Here is a 23,389-nt window from a genome sequence, read left to right as displayed (position 1 = left end):
TAAATAGTAATAATAATATTAACCAATTTTATTAGTGAAATGAATAAATTTTTCCCAACTTTTATCTCTTCACCCAGTCTTCTGTAGACCTCATAAAGTAAACTGCAAACTTAACTTAACTCATTTTCTCTATTTAAGTGACACACACCTCTTTGTCCGAATGCCACAGAAATGAGATTTTCCATGAATTGAATATAGCAAAATGATTTTACACAGGAGTTGCTAATTTTTTGCCTTGCTTATTATGTACAAAATAAATTTCTTTTTTGTGGCCCCAAGAGTGTTTAATGTCCCGAATGAACATATGGAGTTCTTCAAAACAAAAGGCATTTTCAGGAGAAGTGTACACGTTTGGATTTTGTCTAAGGGAAGAGACCATTGCAAGAGACTGCTGCAAGACATTGTATAGATTTATATATAGTACTATTAAGCATGTTGTCCAGATATTTATTGAAATTTATGATATTGTAATAATTTTTATTTGTAGTATTCTTTAACAATATGCATGCTTCCACTTTCCATTATGCTGTATCCCAACTCCCAACTCAACACAGGGCTCTTGGCTTCATAGATTTAGGGATATGTTAGTTTTTTTTTGTAATATGTATCTTTATACAAATAAATAAATAAATAAATCACTTAAGGTTTTTACTCCGATATAAAAATGTTTTAATGGTGCTTTATTTTTTGTCCACCCGTCGGTCAGGGTATTAGCTTACCACGCAAGTTTCGGTTTAGATTCTCAGACACAATGTATCAATATAAAAAGTTGTTTTTCCATAGAAATATTTCATTGCCAGCCGCGTTGGACTGAATACCTTACAATACGCTGCATTTGGTTTACAAACGCAGTGCCCTATGCACCACTCGGTGCGGAAAGGGGAACGGTGATGATATTTTACTGTCCTCGGACTGACCACCCGAAGCATAAAACTGATCATCTTGCTGGAATTAGTGCATCGATATAGTGTCCTATTCAACATAAAAAATAATTTTGTTTGTCTAAACAACTACTGAATTATAATACATTTACTTGGCTGTGTTTTCTTTTTACAGATATAGAAATTTGTGATTTCCCCAATTTGGATTTTGGATTAAAAGCAAAAAGGTCTTTTTCTCGGGGAAGTCTTGTAGTGAATGTTCCCAGAAAGCTAATGCTAACCGAGGAATGTGCCAAAACTTCCATTCTGGGGAATCTCGTCGCCCGAGACCCGATCCTCACGTATATGCCCAACGTGACTCTAGCCATGTATTTACTCTTGAAAAAGTTTTCTTCTAGTAAGTATAAATAGGTTATGCAAGTTTAGAATGATTGTGTAACAAAAAAGACATTGTTAATGGTGCATTTCAAAACAACTTTGTGCAATAATGCCATCGATTAATTCCAGTTCAGCTGTTACCCACTTCTGCATTTATTTACGGAACAAATTTATTTTTTCTCAAGCCTGAGTGTCCTGTGCTACAATTGAGCCTCCTGGCCTGTTGATAGTGGAAAAAGAAGAAGAAAATTATATGTTATATCTAACTTCTCTAATAACTATTAGAGAATCTGATAAGCATCGCGAAGGATATACTACGGAGTATAATAATTTTACAATTAATCTTTATTTAGAAATCAAACAGCACACACGAATCTCTTGTGATTTAAGAGTATACATACTTAGCTTACGCGGTCTGTCCATAGATTGGATGGGACCAATGCTTCCCTAAAAATTTGGCCTCTAGACTATCGGTGCCTAATTTTTTTTAAATCAGCTATAAGTTGTGTGTGCCGACGTGTGTGGCGGTCCATTCTCTCTTCCTACCCCTACGGAGAAATGGCGTGATGGTAGTATTAGTAGTACCTATAAGTTAACTAATCTTTTTAGTAACTATAGCAAATATTATTCTTATTCTGTTTGTTGTTAATCGTAGCGATCTACGATCTACTAATCGGTCTGAGATGGGTTCTATTTTCATTCATCATTAACTTGCGCGGACTGAAGTGAAATTCACTGCGCGGCGTCTAATTCTGGAATAAAGAACTGTGTAAGTCTGTTCGTTCCTATGAGGCGACCGCCCAGTACTGAATTCACAAGTCCTCGCATGTGCAAATTGAGATCTTTAGTAGCTCTATGGAAGCAATTCTAACAAACCTATCCATATTATTTATTGTTTCAGCATTTACTTTGTGGAAACACATTTTGAATTTATTTAAATAAAACACTTTGTAAATTTACCACACAAGAGTTTAATACATTAAAACACAACTAGTTTCGGGTAGTCAGCATTACCCATCCTCAGGTGTAAATATAAACTAAACTAAAATACATACACAGATTAATACTTAGGTACTGATAGGGTCGGGCGGAAGGGGGAAGGCAATGTAAGGTGGAGGGGGGGGGTTTCCTAATTATGGGGAATATTGATAGCAGGGGTGATGCATTTTGAAATATAATATTATTAATTAAAGTTTTCTCTGAATTTATTTTTTTTTGTATTTCAATATTTTCTAAATTGTTCATTACGATTCCTTTATTTATGACCGTATGCAATAGTTTAATTTTGTGTGAATGAGAATTAATGAACACTGCCGTGGACTTTCCATACCATATTATGGATACAAACCATTCGTTTCTTTCTTTGTTTTAAATATTTTTTTCAATATGCTAATTTGTCGTCTTGACCATACTGATCATCGTGGTTTCAGTGTGACAGGGTTTAAAGAACATCCTGTATAAACCGTGTAGTATAACTCTTTTATGCTGAAATTAAGGTATAAAATTGCTTCTGAGTTTATTTCAAAGCACTTATTTTGAATCACCGTGTTAGCAGTTGGCACATATCTTACCATGCACTTAGTACCGAGTGACTGCTTCCTTAATCGAAAACCTCACCTTATGTCTCTGATACTAACATGTTTAATTACATCTTAATAATGCATTTTTTTGTGTTTTAGATTCATTTTGGAAGCCATATATAGATGTTCTCCCCACCAGTTACAATACAGTTCTTTACTTCTCTCTCAGTGATATGCAAGAACTTAAGGTAACTTAACTTAACTCTTATGTTTTGTTTTGCAAGGTAAAGGTAGATGATGGCCTCCCGAACCTCTGCATAATCCCTCACACCTCCAAAGCGGGAAATTACAAATTGAGGTGATCGAGTCGTTTACATAGCTAGGTTCCATGGTCACCGGTGACAACAATATATAGGAAGAAATCAGGAAGAGAATAATGGCTGCCAAACTAGTACAAAAAAATACTGAAATAATAATGTACTAAATTCTGACTAAACCAATCTTGACATGTTATGCCTTCGAAACCTGGATTATGACAAAGAAAATTGAGGGAACCATTGCAACTTTTGAAAGAAGAATTCTCAAAGTTGTATATGGTCCTGTGAGAGAAAACAACCATTGGCGTCGTCGCTACAATAGAGAGCCTACCCTGGCAATGTCCACCTTGTTTTATTTAACAATCTGACAGACGAAAAATAATCGAATTCTTGAATAATATTATTTGTGAATTCACTACTTACACATGTGAAATGTAAACTAAACCTATTCCCTTTTAATCTAGTTAGTAGTATTTTGACACTTAAAAACGACAACACACCGTAATTGAATTAAAATTGGCAGTTGCCTACTAAGCAAGTTGATAGAGTAACTACCGTTTTCGAGACATACCCGTTTCTTTGTCAGGACACTAATTAAGCTAACATGCAAATCCCACTGTACTCTGTCACCACAGTTATTGTTTTTATATTTTTGTGCAACTGCTATGGTGAAGGTGGGATTTGCATGTTAGTTTGATTCGTGTCCTGATAAAGAGACGGATACATCTCGAAACTGATAGAAATGACATTATGTGGTTGTATACAGTTATTTATTCTATTTTTTTTTTTAATGTTTGGCCATAAACTCATTTTAAATATTATACACTCACACTCACTGGTACACATATGCATACTTAAATACATACCTTTGGCATATCTGGCCATGCCTGGCTTTACCTAGAGCGAAATTATACATAAGGTCTAAGTAGATCTCGTTGCATTACTATTAGTTTACCGGACTGTTGTCCATGGGAGGGTTAACAAAAATATGCACCATTAATTAGCATGAAAATAGTCAAATCAACTACATTAAAACATTATAAATGAATAATTATTTGATTATTAAATAGCGAGTATTTGTAGGGGTCCCCCGTGTGGCCTAGAGCACTGAAACTTCAGTTGGACATTGCCCGTCAGTTTGCTTACTTCTACAAGCTTCTGCAGACCTCCGATGAACCGGCGGCTCTTCAGATGAAGGATAATTTCAGTTACAGCGAATATAGGTAAGTTTTTTATTTATATTTTTTTATTTTATTTTAAATTTATTCATAAATCCTTACGGATAACATACATTTAACACAATGATTTTTCTTTTTAAAGTTATATTCTACTGTTGATGACAATATTTTAAACATTTTATGTAAAGGTATCATCTTTTGTTTAGTTTTGTCTGGTAGTTTATTGTATAATTTCAGTCCCTGGTTTATTAGTCTCGACTAGCTTTGTCTCGTTTTAGAAAGTTGTGTATGATATTGTTCTGAAATTCTCATATTGTGTCCATGTTTACTACAATTTTTTTCAAGTTTTATTTCTTTGCCTACAATAATTACATCAGTGCCTAATTTATAAAAAAAAATTTAGGATTCTAGTTAAAAGAGTTCAGTTCCACTTAGTCATTTAGTTTGTTTAAAGAGTTCTTTAGTTGCTGTTAGATATGGGAGGTCATATACTAACTTCAATATTTTATTTTGCTGTATATCATTTTACTTTCCATTTTGTGTTGCTTTATCAATAAATTGTTGGCATTATTTTGAAAAATTGAAAATTTCTTCCAAAATAAATGGTGTTATTTTTTTTAGTTTCAATATGATCAGTTTTTTTCCGCACCCTGAAGCCATACAAATGCAAGTCAGAATTCACCCATCAATAGGCTAATTTGCTTTTATTGCAACAATCATTGTTTTATAAGGAAATACAACTACCCTAACCTAACTTAACCCAACCTATTCTAACTTCACATAATGCATCAAAATATTTTTCCATAGGTATTACACGCGCCGTTAGTTACGTTACGCCTGTTTTTTACCCAAAACCATAGACGTCCGAAACCAGATCTTTTACATAATAGACATTACGGCTGATCGATCGGTAAGCCGGGATGAATGAAAACGTATACCATTCAATTTGGCATGTGGTTATACGGCTAATCATCCATTGGCCCTTTTGCAATACTGCCCCGTTTTGTAACTCGGCTAGCCAACGGATATTCCAGCTAAAATGATAATAATTTATTTTTTTAAATATTATATAGTAGGAGAAGACTCGAGCTAAGGCAGACTAACATATATGTTTATTTATATATCTTCTTAAACATACATACACACATACATATACCAGGGGTGAATGCTCCTTATAATCGATTACATGCAGCTTACCATATTTTTTGACATCGAAAGTAATGTTTTATGTTACAGTATTATTAGGAAAAAACACATCCCCAAAAAATATATTACTTTTCTTGGGTAAGTAAATTTATATCATATTCCTTTATTCCATACAGCGACCAGTTGCGCCTCTATTGGCCAAAATTATTACTACTAGATTACACGAGATTACTCGGCTGACTTGAAAACACTAATTCAAATATGTCTTTAAAACTGAAATTTTAGAATCTGGTTCGAAAAATTACACTTGCGATTACAGTAAAATCTTGCAGCTTTCATTAATGCAATTTAGTCTTTCAATACTTCTTCATAAGGGCTAGTATTCTTTAAAATACATCAAATTGACTTACGACAGTCTAAGGGAGGTGACAATATACGCACTCGTTATGTGTGAGAAAGAGATAACGAATATATTTTGTATGTCTTAACACGGAAGTTACAATAATAAGTAAGTAATTGATCATACTAATGTTTCGGTGGTTTGAAAGTAAATTTGCTTTAAAATAAATTAATATTTTGATATTTTAATCGAAACGAATTGCTATTTTAATCCATAATATAGTATAATCCTTTACTGGGTTTTAAAAAACAAAGATTCGCTAATTGTTTTCAAATTGTAATTCATTTTTGTGCATACGATGACAGTTGAATATTGTAGGTTATCTTCAGTATCCATTTAAACTTTAAAAATTAAGTTACAGTTATGATAAAAACGTTACTAGTGTATAGTATTAAGAATAAAAATATATGAAGAATTATAAAATGTATAACTTATCTCGTTTTTTGAATAATAATTTGATATAAAAGTCGATGAAAAACAATGATTCTTAAAACGTAATTTATGTTTTGTTTGGTGAACTATCGTACTCGGTAAGGAATACTTTTGAATTATTTAGTTTTTATCACATTTACTAAGAAATAGTGTTTTATTTCAAGACAAGATATAATAGTCGGACTTAAACAAGATGCACCGGTACGCTAAAGAATTATTCAGTTTTAATTATGACTTTTTTGACGCTTCACCCAAAACACGTAATAGCTGCACGGATGGGTCGTTGCTTTCTTATGACGAAGGCGGGGGTTCGAATCCTTAGGGGGTTCAATTTTTTTTGCAATTATGTTTTTTTAAATTGTATTCTTTAAATCAAATGTTTGTGCTACATTAGAAAATATTTTTAAACTCATAATATTAAAAATCAAACACTGATTTGAGTCTACTGAACACAGTGTAATATTCTCAACTCACTCTTTGATGCGCCTGAACTATTGAGCTCAATAAAATTAAATATCCCAACTTGAAACCTCAGACAAAATTTACTCTTTCATACCGATAACCATAGAACTAACCATGGTTTTCATTCCCCTATGCCCAGAATTCTTAGGTCTGCCAACAAACATACCAGTCTTGATTTCTTTAATAACAAGTTGTCTTCTTTCAAACAATCACTGAATCAAATTCAATTATAAACACCTCTCTCCAGCTTCCACTCCCACCAAGTCTACTATATACCGTTGTGTCTTTCTTCTCTTACAATAGTATAAATATGTCCTTAAAAATGCCCATTGGGCGTATATATAAATACATACATATAAACACACACACACACATACACATATACATACACACCCTGACATACACATGCATATATATGTATTATAGAATCTGTCTGCGACATACACACTCCACCTATCCCACTTGAAATCAAGGAGAAGATTGTGTTTATTTAAAGACACTGGAGTGCGCTACGTACATTTTTTGAACCATTGCGTTTCTAACTCGTATGTCATAAACTACTACTTTCTTTCATTCATCCTTCATCACTCCTTATTAATTTCCTTCTTTTCCTTCCCACTATCTCCTTGTTTTGTCCATATTTATTTTATTTAAATATAAAGTATATTCATTCTTCATACAGTTTAAACCGTGGTCACTTTATTGTAGTATAATGATAAATAAATATATTTAAAAAAAATAGTATAATAAAATAAATAATGAAGTGAATACATATTATTGGATAGCAGGCCCTACTATTTTATGTACACATTTTTTATAGTTTTATATTTATAATCATTTAACCTGTACATCCGTCGGTATTCGAAATAAGTAAAATAAAATTAATTGAAAAACATTTTTTTGAGATAATTTAATTTTTTTATCTTAAAATTAAGTTTTGTCTTTCGCCAATTTAATTGTTAGAACGTTTTTTCATAAAAACGGACCAGCCTTATAGAAGTAATCACTGACACGTAAATAAGTTTATCTTTGATTTGTAAATATTGCACATAAAGAAAATGGATCACAAGAAGCGGTCACTGGAAGGGTTTCCTGAGGGAATCCCACAGGTAGGCGGGCTCGCCGCCCCCGGCGCCCAGCAGCACGGGGCTCACGCTGCGCGTGCCCCCCTCGGGGTAGTGGCGGCGGCGCTGGCGCACGCGGCACGCCACCAGCAGCGCCAGGAACACGAGCAGCGCGGAGCCCGCCACGCACGCGCTGGCCAGCACGGCCGAGCGCGCGGCGGCGGGCAGGCGCGCCTCCCGCCCCTCGTCCTCGGCCGCCGGGCCCGCGCTGCTGCCGACCACGATCAGGCCGTCCTCGCTCTGCGCCGCCCCTGGAAAGTGAATGGAAAATTGGATATAAAAAAGGTTTTCTTACACGTAGCAACAATTTGAGCGTTCAATACAGGTAAACGTCGTTTTGCGCCTGTTTGATTTACGACGATTTACAATTACGCCGGTTAGTGCCGGCGTAGGATCCCCGGTCCGGCCGACACCAGGCGACAGTAGGCGCCGCGACTCTAATAGCAGACACGCTTTTACACGTTGTTTTATTCTATTACCGTGTACGCGAGCAGCCTATTGTGTGTGTGAAATTGTTTCTGAGTTAGTTTATGTTTTGTTTTTTAAAAAAATAAACAGGTATGATTATATTTTTTATTTTATTATTACTAATATTAAAAGAATTTTCAAATATTTTTAGTTAATGCTATGCTTTTAGCAAGAAAGGAAGCATCAATCAAAGCAAATGAAATTGGATGTTTGTTTCCAAAAAGTGTGAGAATTAAATTTAGTAGCGACGAACTGGTGAGTTAGTATTTATTTAAAAAAAAACATTATTTATATCAAGAGATGATTATTTATTTTGTAAACGAATTTAAACTGTATTTATTAAATACGTTGATATATTTTTTTGAATATATATACATGATTTGTATTCAATAAACATGTTAGATTGTTGTTAGAATTTTGACACGGAACCTAACCTTATATTATCTTCCATTATATTTGTGTTCATTTTACGCGTTTTAACGTTAAGCGGGTACAAACTATAATTGTATGGGGGTTGATATTTTAAATGTCAGAAACCGACTGTTTGTCGTTCCTGCAAAGTAATCCGATAATTTCAAACGATTTCGTGGAATGCCTGCAAGTCGTCGCGTGCGGCGTAGTTTCAGTGGAGATTTTCAAAATTAAAAATAAAATTTAAAAAAATTGGTTTAGTTTGGTAGTTCATTAACCATTTTTGTTCTTGGATAGCAACAAATGCCATATGTATGTAGTACGTTCATAATTTTGAACGTACGAAATTGGTTGAATCTACAATAATCTAAAAAGTGCAGCGAGGTGTCACGTTATGGCGCTTAAACATAAAATACCTGGCAGTCGCAAGTCCGGAAGGAGCATGCTCCTTTCGTGATGCGGGGCGCTCCAGTCCGGGACTACACGAGCGTCTACTACCTCTTCAGCGTTGATGTAGGTGGGCAAACTGGAGAAAATCTGAGGCATTTGCTCGTGAATGTTCGTGAAACTCAGCCCCCCTCGCTGTTCTCTGTATATTTCATCGGTCGGACGAACACTGATGACTGATGTAAAATAGCTGGAACCGTCGGAGTCCTTCTTTATATCTTTCGGATCCAACACTTTCGGAAGACCACCGAACTCGGAAAACTTGTCGAACAGAGTGACTATACCCAGACTATCTTCAGCCTGCGAGGTTTTGGTTAGATCCGTAAATGCCGGTGGTAGATTATTTTCCTCCGAGGGGGATGTTCGGGAAGCCTTGCCCATGTTGCCTTCCAGCAAAGCCTTGAGCGGATAGATCTCGCGGGATATCGGCGCTATCATGGACTTGGAAAGGAACGGTTCTGGAGAGGAGGGACTGCGCGAAGAGTTGGAGAAAATGTCAGCCAGGTGCAGCTGACTGGAGCCTCTCTCGCGCTGGGCCACTAGCTCCCCGAGGCTCATATTCCTTTCGGCGAGTACTCGCGTCAGTCGCTCTCCTCCTGAAACGGAAATAAATAAACAGACGTAAACCTTCGCAGACAAATTTGATGGATCAATAGAGAATTAATGTTTTAAATAAAACAGGTTAGCGTTACAAATAATGAAGTTATCCGTACCCATTATATCTGTGAGGACCTCCAAAATCTCCTCTTTGGCACTCGGTCCCGCAGGAGGCGCGTCCGTGGCGGTAGTAGTCATACGCGCACTCGATCTGGCCCCGGGCGTAGTGAGCGCGGGACGCGGAGTAAACATACTAATCTTGGATGTCTTCGGAGAGGAAACCACTTGAGCCTTCGCCGTCGTCGTCTCAACCTCGCTGGGCGATGCTACTTTTACTGCGGATATAATGTCTGATATTCCAAATAAATCTTTCACATTTATCGGGATCGCTTGATCGGGTATGATGGGTTTTCTGTCTCTCGCATTATTTTTAATATTTTCGCTCTTATTTTGATGGGGTTCTTTGATATCGGGTTTTAATATTCTTCGTGGAATATGTTTTACGGTTGGCAGTCGAAGTCGAGGTTTTAACGAAAGTCTGTCGCGAGAATCCATCTGTTTGTTTTCTGACTTTTCTGTCGTTTGGGTGACTTCTGTTGTAGGTGTCACAATGTTAACATCGTCGTCTTCTATGAGATTTTTAAAGTCTGTAGAATGTTCCGTATTTTCTTCTACAGACGGTTCTTCCACTCGTCGCCGAATAATATTGTCGCTGACCAATTTTCTAGGTTGGCTCGGTGTAAAGGTAACCCTTTCTGTAGTCGAAGCTCTGTTCTGAGCTTCGTAGTTCACCTTGGTTCTTCTGCTATTTCCTACGGACGGAAGGCGTCTTCTGGGAACCTCTTCTCTCTTTTCTGCATTCGGCCGTTCATCCATTTCCGGTTTCCGCGTCTTGTTTTGTCTTTCGGACTGTTTTCGCACTTTAGCGGATGGCGGTAATCTTCTTCGAGGTTTTTCCTCGTTGTTTTCAGTGATTTCGTCATCGTGATCGGTACTCGAGACTTTGGTTTCATTTTGCGGTAATTCTTCATCCCCGCGATCGGATGTCTCTAGTACGGAAAGCGCTCGCTGCTTTCCAGTCAGCAAATCTGCCAAAGAAATATTTCTCTTCTGCAGAACCTCACTGAGACTGAGACCCCCCGACTGTTTGAGAAGAGCCCTCAACTCCGTGGAGCCCCCGACGGAAACTTGATCTTGATTTTCCTAAAACAGTATTTTTCTGGTATTAATATAACCGGGAAATTGCGTAATCGAATATTATAATTGAAGAAGATGCCCGCTACCGATGCAGATCAGAATCAGTTTAAGTATCACTTTCAGATAGAGTGCATATTAGACTGTGAATGTGACAAAAACACAATTAGGTCGATTGTTCCGTCACGCTTCGCAGAGAGACGCGCGCATAGAGCTACGCATAAAAAGTGGTTGGCAAATGGTGATTTAAATAGCAACAACATTATCATTAAAGTTATTTTCTCTATTTATATTTCATTTCGCCAAAGAGCCTGGAGTCTATAAGAACGCCTGAAAAGCTCCAACAACGCGCTTCTCCCAGCCACTGCAGAATGGATCCATTCACCCATGTTCGAGCGATGGCGGGATATGCTGAGACCACCATAAGTGCTTCAAATATAAAATTTGTTAGATAATTTTGTTTTATATGGTAAATTGGCTCTACACCATGTAGCCATTTTACTGGAATAAAAAAAAATGTTTAAAATATCGTTCATAACTTTATAAATTATTTGTCTGGTCGATCCCGGTTTAGGAAAACAAAAACTGCTTTCTTTTGATGGAAACGGGCAGCGCAAAAGTAATTGTAATTTTCAGCTGTAGTATTTGCAAATTGAAGTACAATATGAAGAAGATATATTCTTGAAAGAGGCGAACATTAATTTATAGAGATCTTTAATCGGTCAACTTCACTCGTTAGTACAGCTAATAGCTCCAGTTCCCATATCGAAATAGGAAACAAATTCAGTTTTTATTTCATTTAAATTATTTATTGACAATTTTTGATGGAATTCCATTGTAATGATGTAATAACTTATATTTACATATAAGTTATTAATTTAAAAAAATACTTGGTACACTTCCACTTATTTATTTTGACCAATTAGCGCTTTCACCCTCTAATGGGCATCTTCAGACTGGTGAATATTATACAGTGTAAGGGTAATTTATATAAAACTAAATATTATCTTGAGTGTAGGTACATAATAGTGATAGAATTTTAATAAATCAACAGATAGAATTTAAAAATTCACCCTTATTAGCCCCCTTAGACCCTGTACATTGTAATAAAACAATAAATATTTTTCATATAATAGAATATTCTCTTAAAAGTATACCGCCAACACATGTTTCAATAATTTGTCTCACTCTGTTCCATTGAAATATTTCGTATTGTATTTTTTCAACTTATGTTTAAATGTACCTGCACTTAAGATAATATTTAGTTTTATATAAATTACCCTTACACTGTATAATATTCACCAGTCTGAAGATGCCTATTAGAGGGTGAAAGCGCTAATTGGTCAAAATAAATAAGTGGAAGTGTACCAAGTATTTTTTAAATCAATAACTTATATGTAAATATAAGTTATTACATAAATACAGTTTTGTTATTGTCTGCGTTGTGAGTTGTGATAAAAACACTGACATGAGTTGGAATTATGACGCCTCATAATATATTATAAACAGCCAAACAGTGAAAGGGACAATGAAGGCGTCAAATTAAAGTCCCAGTTAAATCGGTGAATTGACAGTCGAATAAATAAGCAATTTATTGAAAAGTACGAGCAAAAGTATATCTTCGGTCTTTAAAACAATTTCGAGTGTGCGAGGAGATTTTTATGGAAGGTTTTGGTATCGATTTCCCTGGGTGCGTATTATGCTGGGAAGTTAAAATTTATCTTTAATTTTACGTGCGAAGTAAAATTAATATAATATGTTTACAATTTTTTTTCCAAACATGTTCAATTACCGGTTACCGACGAAGATACTTTGAATTTTCATACAAATATACATAAATATCGATATTAGTTTATACCGTCTCAGTATATACCGATAAAGATAGCCGTTCATAATCGCGGCCCTTGCATTTTAAAACAAAATTTATTTTAGGTTTTGAAGAAACGTTCCTTGTTATCTGTTGTTAGTTCACATTATATATCGAGCCATGATCGCCGATACATCGTACCCGACAGGAGCAATATTTTATAATAGGATATTTTTTATTATTTAGGAATATACTTCGAGAGTATTTATTTTATCGATATTAATACAATAAATAGTCGAAACAGAATTTGATTCTCAAAGTGTATTCCTTGTTAATTGAGAGAAAGAAGTGAGTGTTCTCCCGGAAAATATTGTTTTTGTCGGTTGTTGTCGATGTTTTGGCGATCATGGCTCGATATGTATCTACCCAATAATCCATAATAAGTTAAAGATTTTGTAAGCAAATGTTATTGAAATGAATCAATTTAATAAATAAATAGATTCCCGAGTGAGAGGGTTTAAAAAAACTTTTTGCGCGGTGTACCTAACGTGGTGTAATAATTGAATACCCGAAGGCAACATGATCGGTCTCTCGCTTCAGTCCAGTAACTAATCGAACCCGAAACCTTCCGTTTGTGAGTCGAGCGTCTCGATCACTACACCGCGGAGGCCGCCGTTGGAAAATTGGAATGACAAATCTTGCCTTGGCTGCATATTCGTAAATATCCGACGCGTTATCTGTTCAGTATGTTTCGGAATCCACCCTAACTGGCTTCGTAAACAGCAGACGCGTCGGATGGAGATACCCGGCGCGTTATCACCCCGGTATCCCGGTAATACTCGAGACGAACCGAACTCTTATAGAGAGATTCTATAGTACTATAGAAACAGGAATGTTTATGTTGAGTGGCGTCAGCAGGCACTGCCTAGGGCGATTTTGTGACGTTACTAAATTGAACAGCGCTAATTGATAACGAGCGCCCGAGTGATTTTGAAACACCCGAACGGGAGTCGTATTTCTGAGTGATACCGAACCATCCCGACTGAATTATGCGTCGGGTACTATCGAATATGCGTTCCGCTGAATTTATATGGGGTAGTTTGTGTTAAAGTTGGTAATAAAAAAATTCACCTGTTTCTTCGCCCGCGAGTAAACTCTTCTATAGGACTTGTCTCTTCCGGTCGCCGGCAGTTCCGGCAGGTCTGCGGCCCCCTGAGGGCCCTCCCCCGGGCTCTGCTCCGCGCCCTCCCCCGCCCCATCTTCCGCACCGTCCCCTAGTGCGGGCAGAAGGGGGCGCTGCTTGCGGCGACGGCGGCCGCCGCCTTTCCTCCTGCGGCCGCGCCTCCTCTTCGTCCCCGTCGCCGCCTCACCGTCCCCGACCCCGACCCCGTCTCCGATCCCGACCCCGTTCACGACTGCGACCCCGTCCCCGACCACGACCTCGCCCCCGATCGCGACCCCGCCCCCGATTGCCTCTCCAGGAAAGGAGGGTGTGAAAGGTCCATCCGACTTCCATTCCTTAAACAATAGTAAAAACTCAATTAAAATAAGGAAAACAAATATGTGTATTCGAATTTGTTCCGGTGTTTTGCATTATATTTTACACTTGATTGGTGGTGTCTAAAGACAGTACATAAATAGAGTATTAATCACTGAATACTTTAAATCAGCATATAATTTATCTCGTAATTATTTTATTTTCTCTGAAAATCACAATATAAGGAATGTATGTCCTTAAAGATCAGAAAGAGTCCAGGTCATGGCGGAATTCTTCCCTCTTTAAATAAAAAAGTGCTCCGAATTCTAATGTATCATCATCATTCCCTTTCCGCACCTAATAGTGCGTAGGACACTGCACTAGTACACCAATCGCGGCGTATCTTAATATTTTTTCGTTACAAGATGGCAAGATGATCAGTTTCACGCTTCAGGTACCAGTCCAGAGACTATGAAATATTCTAGTGTAGAAACACCTTTCTAAATAAATATTTCATGCCAACCATGTCGGAAATCGAACCCGAGACCTCTCGCACGGTAGGCAAATGCGCTGACCATTACACCTATATTTTTTATTTAAAAACAATCGAAACTTGATCTTTCGATCACTTTAGAAAACAGTTCCATATGAAGGGGACATATTCCCCTATCTTTAAAAGAGCTGACTAAGAAGACGTAAAAAAAATACAAACCAATATTGCCAAATTCTCTTGTCTCAGTAAAATTTTATAATCGCTCATTTACTACACTATTATTTCCTCGTGGTAAGAATTTATCTTACGAAAACAACATGGCTTCTTTTCCAGATCTGTTATGATCTGTTATATACTAAATTTCTTAGCAACAATATAGGCGAAAGTGGATGCCGTATAAACAGATTTCTGCAAAGCTTTCGACAAAGTCAATCGAAATCTATTGCTTATAAAATTACAAAATGTCTGTACCTATACGTGGTTCACTACTAAATCGGTTTCAAACGTATCTCACGCAGATATCACATATCTTAGTAATTAGTGAATTTTCCGGTGTTTCCTATAATGTAACTTCGGGTATGCAACAAGGATCGAACCTCGGGCCTCTACTATTTTTTTATATTTATGAACGACACTGCATCAAACATTAAGTTCTCCAAATTACTTTTATTTGCAGACGATCTTCTAAACTATAGAAAAAATTCAAGTTTGTAATGATTTTCTAAAAGATCTTGACGACAATGACATTTTCTCCAATAAGGATAAATGTGTACGCATAATCCATTCAATTCACAAATCAAATAATAAAAAAGTGTGTACGCATAGCTTTTTATAGCCAATATTTATTTAAATACAAAAATACACGAATTTTCACCCGGTATCGGTAGAGAGAGGTAGAAACAATATTATTAATTATATATTATGTACCAACCATTTTGTAATTTTAAACTTATTTTGTCAGGATTTTATACGAGTTTAAATTTATAAATTTATATAATACGTATTTACAATTTTTTTCAACTATAAGAGACATACACAATCAGTTTTTCTGGGTTATTATGCCTTGTATCGTTCGTACTCTTTATCGACGTTTCGGATCGCGTTACAGCGTCCATTAGATATTTAGGTACAAATTCTAAATACCTAACATAACACATATTTATACATAAATAACATCAACCCTGATGATGGACGCTGTAACGCGATCCGAAACGTCGGTAAATAGTACGAACGATACACGGCATAATAACCCAGAAAAACTGATTGTGCATCTTAACGGCCGTGAAAATCTAAGAAGTTTAATATAAGAGACATACTTGGGTTTTACTTTACAGGTCATAAGCCCTGTAAATGTCTTGACTTCTATATTCCGTTCTATAAAATGTTATTAATTTTTGTAATATATTAATATTGATAACTCCTAAGTTCGTTGAATCCGGTTCTCGTCTACAATAATTTGAACGAACTCAAAATATTGTTGAAAAATAATATATTTTAAAATGATCTGTAATGTTTTTTAGTTCGAGAAGAAATTTTAGCAAATAAAATAAACGTACAAACAAATAAGGTGCATTATAAAATTTAGATGAACCAGTATAAACTAAATGCCATCTTTATATTGTAAAACGTCCGTAAACATCGACTGTATGCGTATCTCCAATATATAATTTTGAGAGAATAGATATCTCAGAAGTACAAGTTTTTTACATTTTTATTTATTTAATCTTCAAGTACAAAAATATGCAATGTAATGTATGATATTTATTCAGATAGTTGTTAAAACAAACTTAAACAACTAGTTATAACTTACATTATAATCAATATGAACAAAAATAATTTCAGTTACTATATTACAAATTACAAGACGCATTGTGTTTCCTATTTATTTTTCGTATTTTCTATTCTTCATTTTTTGAGTAGCTTTGTATGCGTCATCTCCCTGTTTTTGAAGTTCACGCAAGGGTTGTTGTATACTTAGAGTAAAAACAATTAAATGTGAGAATTGCCTTTCCGCTCTTAATGGCTTTAAGGCAAGTTTGGGGAATTCGTTAGTTGCACAAAAAGATCGGGGGGGGCTTAGTGTATCCATCAGATGACGTTATTTAGATTTGCACACATAGTGAACGCGTTTTTAGAGAAGCTTTAAACCGAAGTGGAGGGATTAAAAATAATCATCAATTTTCATTAGAGTAAATACTCTAAAGGTAAATAGTCAACAAGGTTTTAAAAATATTTTTAACTGGAGATTGTTTTGATATATAACTTTCCCACATGTTAGACCAGTCCCGCTGGAGAATTACACTGTTCACTTAATTATAGGGCAGTTGCTTCTTAATATTTAGATGTCAGGCTTCACTTTCTAGCTACATCAGCGGTACAACCTGCCGTCAGAGTGAGACAACATTTCAACAAATTGGTTATCTTTCAAAATCAAGAAATTTACTTTATTGCTATTTTACTGGACTTTTAATGGATGTACCGAACAATGTCATTTATAATTTTTATTATTGCTTACTTTTATTTATTAAAATTGTTTTTAGTAAACTTGTTACTAAATTAAAATAAACGTTTTTATTATACCTCCCTACGAATCTCAGTAAAAATTCACCGAGAGTCGTGCATTCGTGACAACCCTGTTTTATAAACATCTGGAAACGAAAGACGTCTTCATTAAACATACGACCACGCCCCCTTTTTGAAAATTCTTACATACACCGCAAGACAAAAAAAATTACGAGTTTACCTGCTACCGCGCCCCTTGACTTTACTGAACCCTTTTTCTAAGAAATCCTTTATCGATACCTCTTTCTTTTGTTTAATAAATTAAGGACACTATGTGTCACCTTTCTACAATATTTACATTTTAAAATGTCTCAACAGTCTTGTTTTACCCGCGTTTGAGTGAACATAACACAACAATCATGGAAAGTGCAAAGCAAATGTCGATTGCGATAAAATCCAAAATAATCACATTGTCGCAAGAAAACATATCTAATTGTGAAATATCTCGTCGAGTTGGGTATTCAGAAGGTGCAGTGAGGTTTTTATTTAAAAAAATCCAAGAAACTGGATCCATAGAACGGAAAAAAGGAAGCGGACGGGGGCGCGTGACATCTGCCCGAGATGATCGCTTAATAAAAAAATTGTTATGCGCGATCGATTTTTAACGGCACCTGAAATACACGCAGAGGTGCAGTCTACCAGCACATCAACATTTTCAGTAAAAACAGTGTCCAGGCGGCTGTTGGAGCATGGTTTCCAAGCACGGAGTCCCGCAAAGAAACCATTACTCACGGACAAAATGAAGAAGGCTAGACTGGATTGGGCGAAAGAGCACCAGAATTGGACCTTGGAGGATTGGCAAAATGTTGTTTTCTCTGATGAATCAAAATTCAACCTTTTTGGTCCAGACGGCAGAAAGATAGTTCGACGAAAACGTGGGGAAAGATATCATCCGTCGTGCGTCACTCGAACCGTTAAACATTCACCCTACGTGATGATTTGGGGGTGCATGACAGCATACGGTTTAGGACCTCTAAATTTTGTACAGGGTACGATGAATGCCATTCAGTACAAAAAAGTGTTAAAAAAACATATTATTCCAACAATCGAGGACATTACGCAGTATACCGCGGACCCAATTTTTCAGGACGATTCTGCGCCGTGCCATAGAGCCCGCACTGTGAGTACAAATATATATATTTTTAAATGCATTTTGTGACCACGTGATAAATAATTTATTGTTTTTTTATAGATCAATGAATTCAAGGAGAAAATTGGCTTAAAATCGTTGACGTGGCCCGGGAATAGCCCTGATTTGAACCCGATAGAAAATTTATGGGCGATTATGAAAAAAAAAGTCGGGAAAAAAAAATCAAAAAACATTGAGGAATTAAAAAAAAACTTAATTCAAGTTTGGGAAGAAGAAATAACATCAGAAATTTTAGATTCGCTTTACGCTTCTCTAAATAATAGAATTTTACATGTTATAAAAAATAAAGGTGAATTCACTAAGTACTAAATATTTTTAAATGTTATAAATATGTTTAAATGTAAAATACTTTAATTTAAAATAAAGCGATAAGAACCTACTTCTTAAATATGAATTAAAAAATAACATGTCTTTTATTATTCCATCACAAACACTCGACCATAAATGAACCGTTATGGGTCTCTAAGGTTCGGGTAATCTGATACCTGATATATAATGGCAATTTCTAAGTACAATTCATGAGTAAGATTTTTTATTTTAACCTTGAAATAACGAGTAGTCATCACATATGTCAAACAATATAAAAAAAACTAATTAAATATCAAGAATAATTCATTATATGTCAATTTTAGTTTTTTTTGAGAACTCGTAAATTTATTTGTCTTGCGGTGTAATTTGGAATAGTACGGACTCTAAGATGTATATATTATACTCTAAGGTTGTATACCATTATTGGTTAGTTTTCTTAAATATTTTTTTATTCAGGCATGATATTGTCAATTACTTTCATCACAAGACGATATTTTCTATAATTGACTTCGCATATTGATGTTTCATTATTCTAATTTTCCTTTTGATGATCCACACTTATTTTTTCTCCGGTGTTATTTTGTTTGTTGACACCGATCTTCGAAGAAATCCAATAAAAAAATAAGGTCTCGATTTGGAGAATGACACACCACTGCATATTATGTCCCTGTTATAAATTTATTCTCAACTTGCCTATGCAAGCGAGCATCGTGAGTTTTGTTTTGTCCTTATATAGTTATATAATTCAAGGTACTTACGTAAACACATAAATAGTCTTATGAACTATAGCATGAACATTAATCATAATTGAGGGAAAAACCAATAGTTAAGGGCAAGGCTAAGTATTTAATAGGTAATAGGGAATTTAGGTATTTATATTTGAATTTCGGAAAAATTTATAACAAAGTAAGTATTTAATGACGTACATGTATGTAAGAGGAAATGTGTCGGAGCAGCGGTTTAAAAATGCCTAGCTTAAATCGACAAGTTCGAGGTCTCGTATTTCCGTGTTCCGCACCTAACGACAAGTTCGAGGTCTCGTAAATTTTGAAAAAAAGACATTTTCTGTGTCTACGTTTTGCTTTTTTCTAAAAATATTTATTATATTCGTATACCGTACGTCCGGAGACAGCAGATAAAACTAGGCGCTTTTAAGGGTTTTTGGATGGTCCTAGCTTCTATGATAGACAATTAATTAATAACTACCGAAATCATACCTAACCAATCGGAAGAAATATACTTACATAAATGAAAAAAAGTCAAATGCAAACGGTAAATTTTGGAGTACCACAAGGATTTATTTTGGGTCCACTGTTATGTATTTTGTATATTAATGACTTATCACCGTACAATTTTAAAGGAAAAATTATAGTGTATGCCGACAACATTAGACTATTCTATACAAATCAAACACACAATGACGTAGACGAAGACCTCACTTTGTTGATTAAATGGACAAACGAAAACTTACTTACACTTAATGAAAAAAAAAACATACATACTATCCATTTTGAATCTATAAAATGTCATAAAATAGATGCTTTCATAAATGAATGATGAACGACTAACTGATTAAATACTTATATATATATATATATTTTTTACTATATATATATATATATATATAGTTGGATAATTTATATAGCGCCATTTTTGTGAAAATCACCTCAAGGGCGCTGTACAATTAATAAATATCCCAGTACGTCTTGCAGCTACAGAGCGCATGGACAGTTGGGATTCTAGTTCCTCGTTTTCAATTAAGATCAATAAAAAATTATAACAGATAGGAGCTAGATTACAGGACGTCTTGCAGCTACAGAGCGCATAGACAGTTAGAAATTTAGCCCCCATTTACACATTTCAAAAATTGACAAATAAATTTAATGTATTTTAGGACTAACAATAAAAAGACAATTGACATGTACAATTCGTAACAACAATTTAATTAGCAAAGTAGCGACATTATAGAGGTTTTTCAAAAACTTTATTCCTAAAACGAAAAAAAAAATTATGTATGAAGCCCATGTAAAAACTAAAATATGTTCTATGCAACTGCTACGGGAAACAGCAAATCAAAATGTCCATAAACAGACTACAAAGACAGCAAAATGAAATATTAAAGTTAGTATATGATCAGTATGTAGCAGCAACTAAATAATTCCTCGAATAAACTGAGTTCAATTTAACTGAACTCTTTCGGCGAAGAACTAAAGCTTGGAAAAATTGTAGTAAACATGGACACAATACGGGAATATCAAAACAATATCATATTCAACTTTATAAAACGAGACGAGGACAGTGGAGACTAATAAACCAGGGACTGAAATTATACAACAAACTACCGGACAAAACTAAACAAAAGACTCAGACATGTTAAAGATATTATCATTAATAGTAGAATATTAACGTAAACGGACAAGGAAAGACATTTGGGCCTTCGGGATTCTCCAGAGGAGAGGTATACCGGGGCGTCAGTTTACCTGCGTGTCGTAGCGGGTGCCCTCTTCCTCCTGCCCCGCGGTCAGGGCGACCAGCGCGGCCAGGGCCAGCAGCGCCCCCAGCCCTAGAGCCGTGTCCCCCCCCATCGCGTCCCTTCGCCGCTCGGTGCGCGGTGGTCCCACTCAGCACATGTCCTTTCCGCGCTAGAGATACGCCGCACAAATCAGTCAGATTTACTCGCGGAATTATTTTCTGAAGCACCGAATATCTTTTACCGATCAATTTTTATAAATATAATTATCCGCACGACTCGCGTTGGAGCGCATCTGATGAAAAACCGGCACTAGACACGAATGTTATTTATTTGTTTATTTTCACTCCGTTTCATTCTGAGAAAATGCGTTTTCTAATACGTTCTGGCTGTAGGTGCTACGTTCACCGGTTACCGGGGCGGCGTCCAGTACAGCGGCGCTTTCCTCACTGCGGTGTCTGTCGCCATCGTCGCCATCGTCGGCAGACGAGAGAGCTTCTCGTCCGCCCCACCGCGCCGCGCCACGGCGAAGGGGGGGAAAAGCTTTCGTTAAGGAAAAATATCCCATTATCATATTTTAGAACAAATTCTTCGTCAATTTTACGGTGTTTTAGCATCTGTTAGGTATTTCTGCATTATTATGCAATGAATTAAATTATGCGAAATCGGGATACAATTACAATGTAAAATAGTTACGTTTATATATAAATTTATTGCAACAGAGAGGAAAAAACACTATCGAGAAGGGAATATAGAAGTCTAGGCATTTACAGGGCTTATGACCTGTCGTTGGCTGGTTTAAGTGGCCACTTTACACACTGTGTAAAATTCACCATTCTGCCCATGTTAAAACATTTTGCATTTGGTCTTCTTGCCCACACTGATCATTGTGGTTTCGGATGTGACAGGGTTTAAAGAACACCCTGTATATATATTTTATGTTGTGGAAGAACATAAACAGAAAGAAACAACAGGGTGACTATTACAATGGAACGTCGTATAATGGGCTATATTTTAAAGGTTTTTTGATTATCGATCAAAGGAATATTATTTTATAAAGCTTTCCTAATGTAAAATATGTCTATACTGTTTACTTTTAACCCTTTATTGTTTGTAGTAAGATTTTAACTCCAGTATCTTTATTAAAGTCACGATTAAATTGATTAGGTGTTTTGTGTCCTGACGAAGAGACGGATACGTCTCGAAACCGGTAGACATAGGAAAGTCGGTAAGTGGTTATATACAAATATTTAGTAACATTTAATAAAATGTTTAACCACATTGTTAACGCTTTAAATATTAATAAATGAAAAGCATTTTAATTTATTCATATCAATTGTTTTTAAATCTTGATAGGTTTTGATATTGAATACGATGTTATTAAATGTCATCGTTGGTTAAATTTTATACTTTATTTGCACTGAGGTATATATATATATATATATATACTCGTATTTACATGACAATTGTAGTCTGCATTACTTTACGAGCTGTTTAACCCATCACGCAATGCAGACTGAAAATATAAGTTAGAAGTTGATGAATAGAAAGCAGATAGCCGCTAAACTGCCGATATGTACAGAACAATATACATATCCATATTATGTTTATTTATTGTTTTACTGCGAGAAGGCCAATTTCTTTATGCGTTATTTCTACATTTGAATAAATGTTTGTTTTTAGTACTATCCCGGTGCCTATTTGCGCATACCTACTCACGATATTGTTAATTAATTAACTGTTAACACATTCACGAAACGATTCTCCCAGCTAAATTCATCGCGTTATCTCTGAACCGTAGCGCAGTAGAAAGCAATCGCGAGAATGATCTACGAACTGTAATCAAACGGTGTTGAGGTTGCGATCGCCAAAAAAAGTGCCCATTAACCAATAATATAAAAAGGTAGTGGGGCTGAGAAAGTGAGTAGTATTTTTGGTTCAACTTGTTTTTTTCCTAATTGTTATTATGAAGTCTCCTATTACAGCCGATGTTTTTTTTGTAGTAAAGTGATCGTTGTGTTACTAAAGTGCTCATTAATGGAATTTAATGTGAAAGTATTTATACTTAAAATGTTCAGGGTAATTCCATGGTAACTCAGGTTGCATTTAACTCCAAAACTGAGTCTTTTTAAATGTGTTTTATCTATGCAGATGCCCAAATACTTG

The 23,389-nt window shown here is 35.7% G+C and overlaps 2 protein-coding genes across 4 annotated transcripts in view; one reads left to right on the top strand and one right to left on the bottom strand.

Moving 5' to 3' along the window:
- Setd3 (SET domain containing 3) overlaps positions 1-23,389 on the top strand; it is a 63,263-nt gene that overhangs the window by 503 nt on the left and 39,371 nt on the right. For all 3 annotated transcript variants that reach the window (XM_088232204.1, XM_088232205.1, XM_088232206.1), the window contains exons 2-4: positions 1,057-1,278; positions 2,939-3,027; positions 4,180-4,319. In XM_088232204.1, the coding sequence (XP_088088330.1) occupies positions 1,057-1,278; positions 2,939-3,027; positions 4,180-4,319 (451 nt within the window). The remainder of the gene's footprint in view (positions 1-1,056; positions 1,279-2,938; positions 3,028-4,179; positions 4,320-23,389) is intronic.
- On the bottom strand, positions 7,748-21,742 carry LOC148277922 (uncharacterized). The gene is made up of 5 exons (XM_088232202.1): positions 21,234-21,742; positions 13,894-14,280; positions 9,878-10,964; positions 9,134-9,760; positions 7,748-8,089 (listed from the first exon to the last, which is right to left on the bottom strand). Exons 1-5 carry the CDS (start codon positions 21,336-21,338, stop codon positions 7,791-7,793), a joined length of 2,505 nt encoding a protein of 834 aa, XP_088088328.1. The 5' UTR covers positions 21,339-21,742; the 3' UTR covers positions 7,748-7,790.

Source organism: Micrasema longulum, unplaced genomic scaffold (assembly GCF_059751315.1).
Source record: "Micrasema longulum isolate JH-2025_06_02 unplaced genomic scaffold, ASM5975131v1 h1tg000955l, whole genome shotgun sequence".
Taxonomy (NCBI): domain Eukaryota; kingdom Metazoa; phylum Arthropoda; class Insecta; order Trichoptera; family Brachycentridae; genus Micrasema; species Micrasema longulum.
Note: the sequence above shows the minus strand (reverse complement) of the source record. Positions and strands in the feature narration are given on the sequence as shown.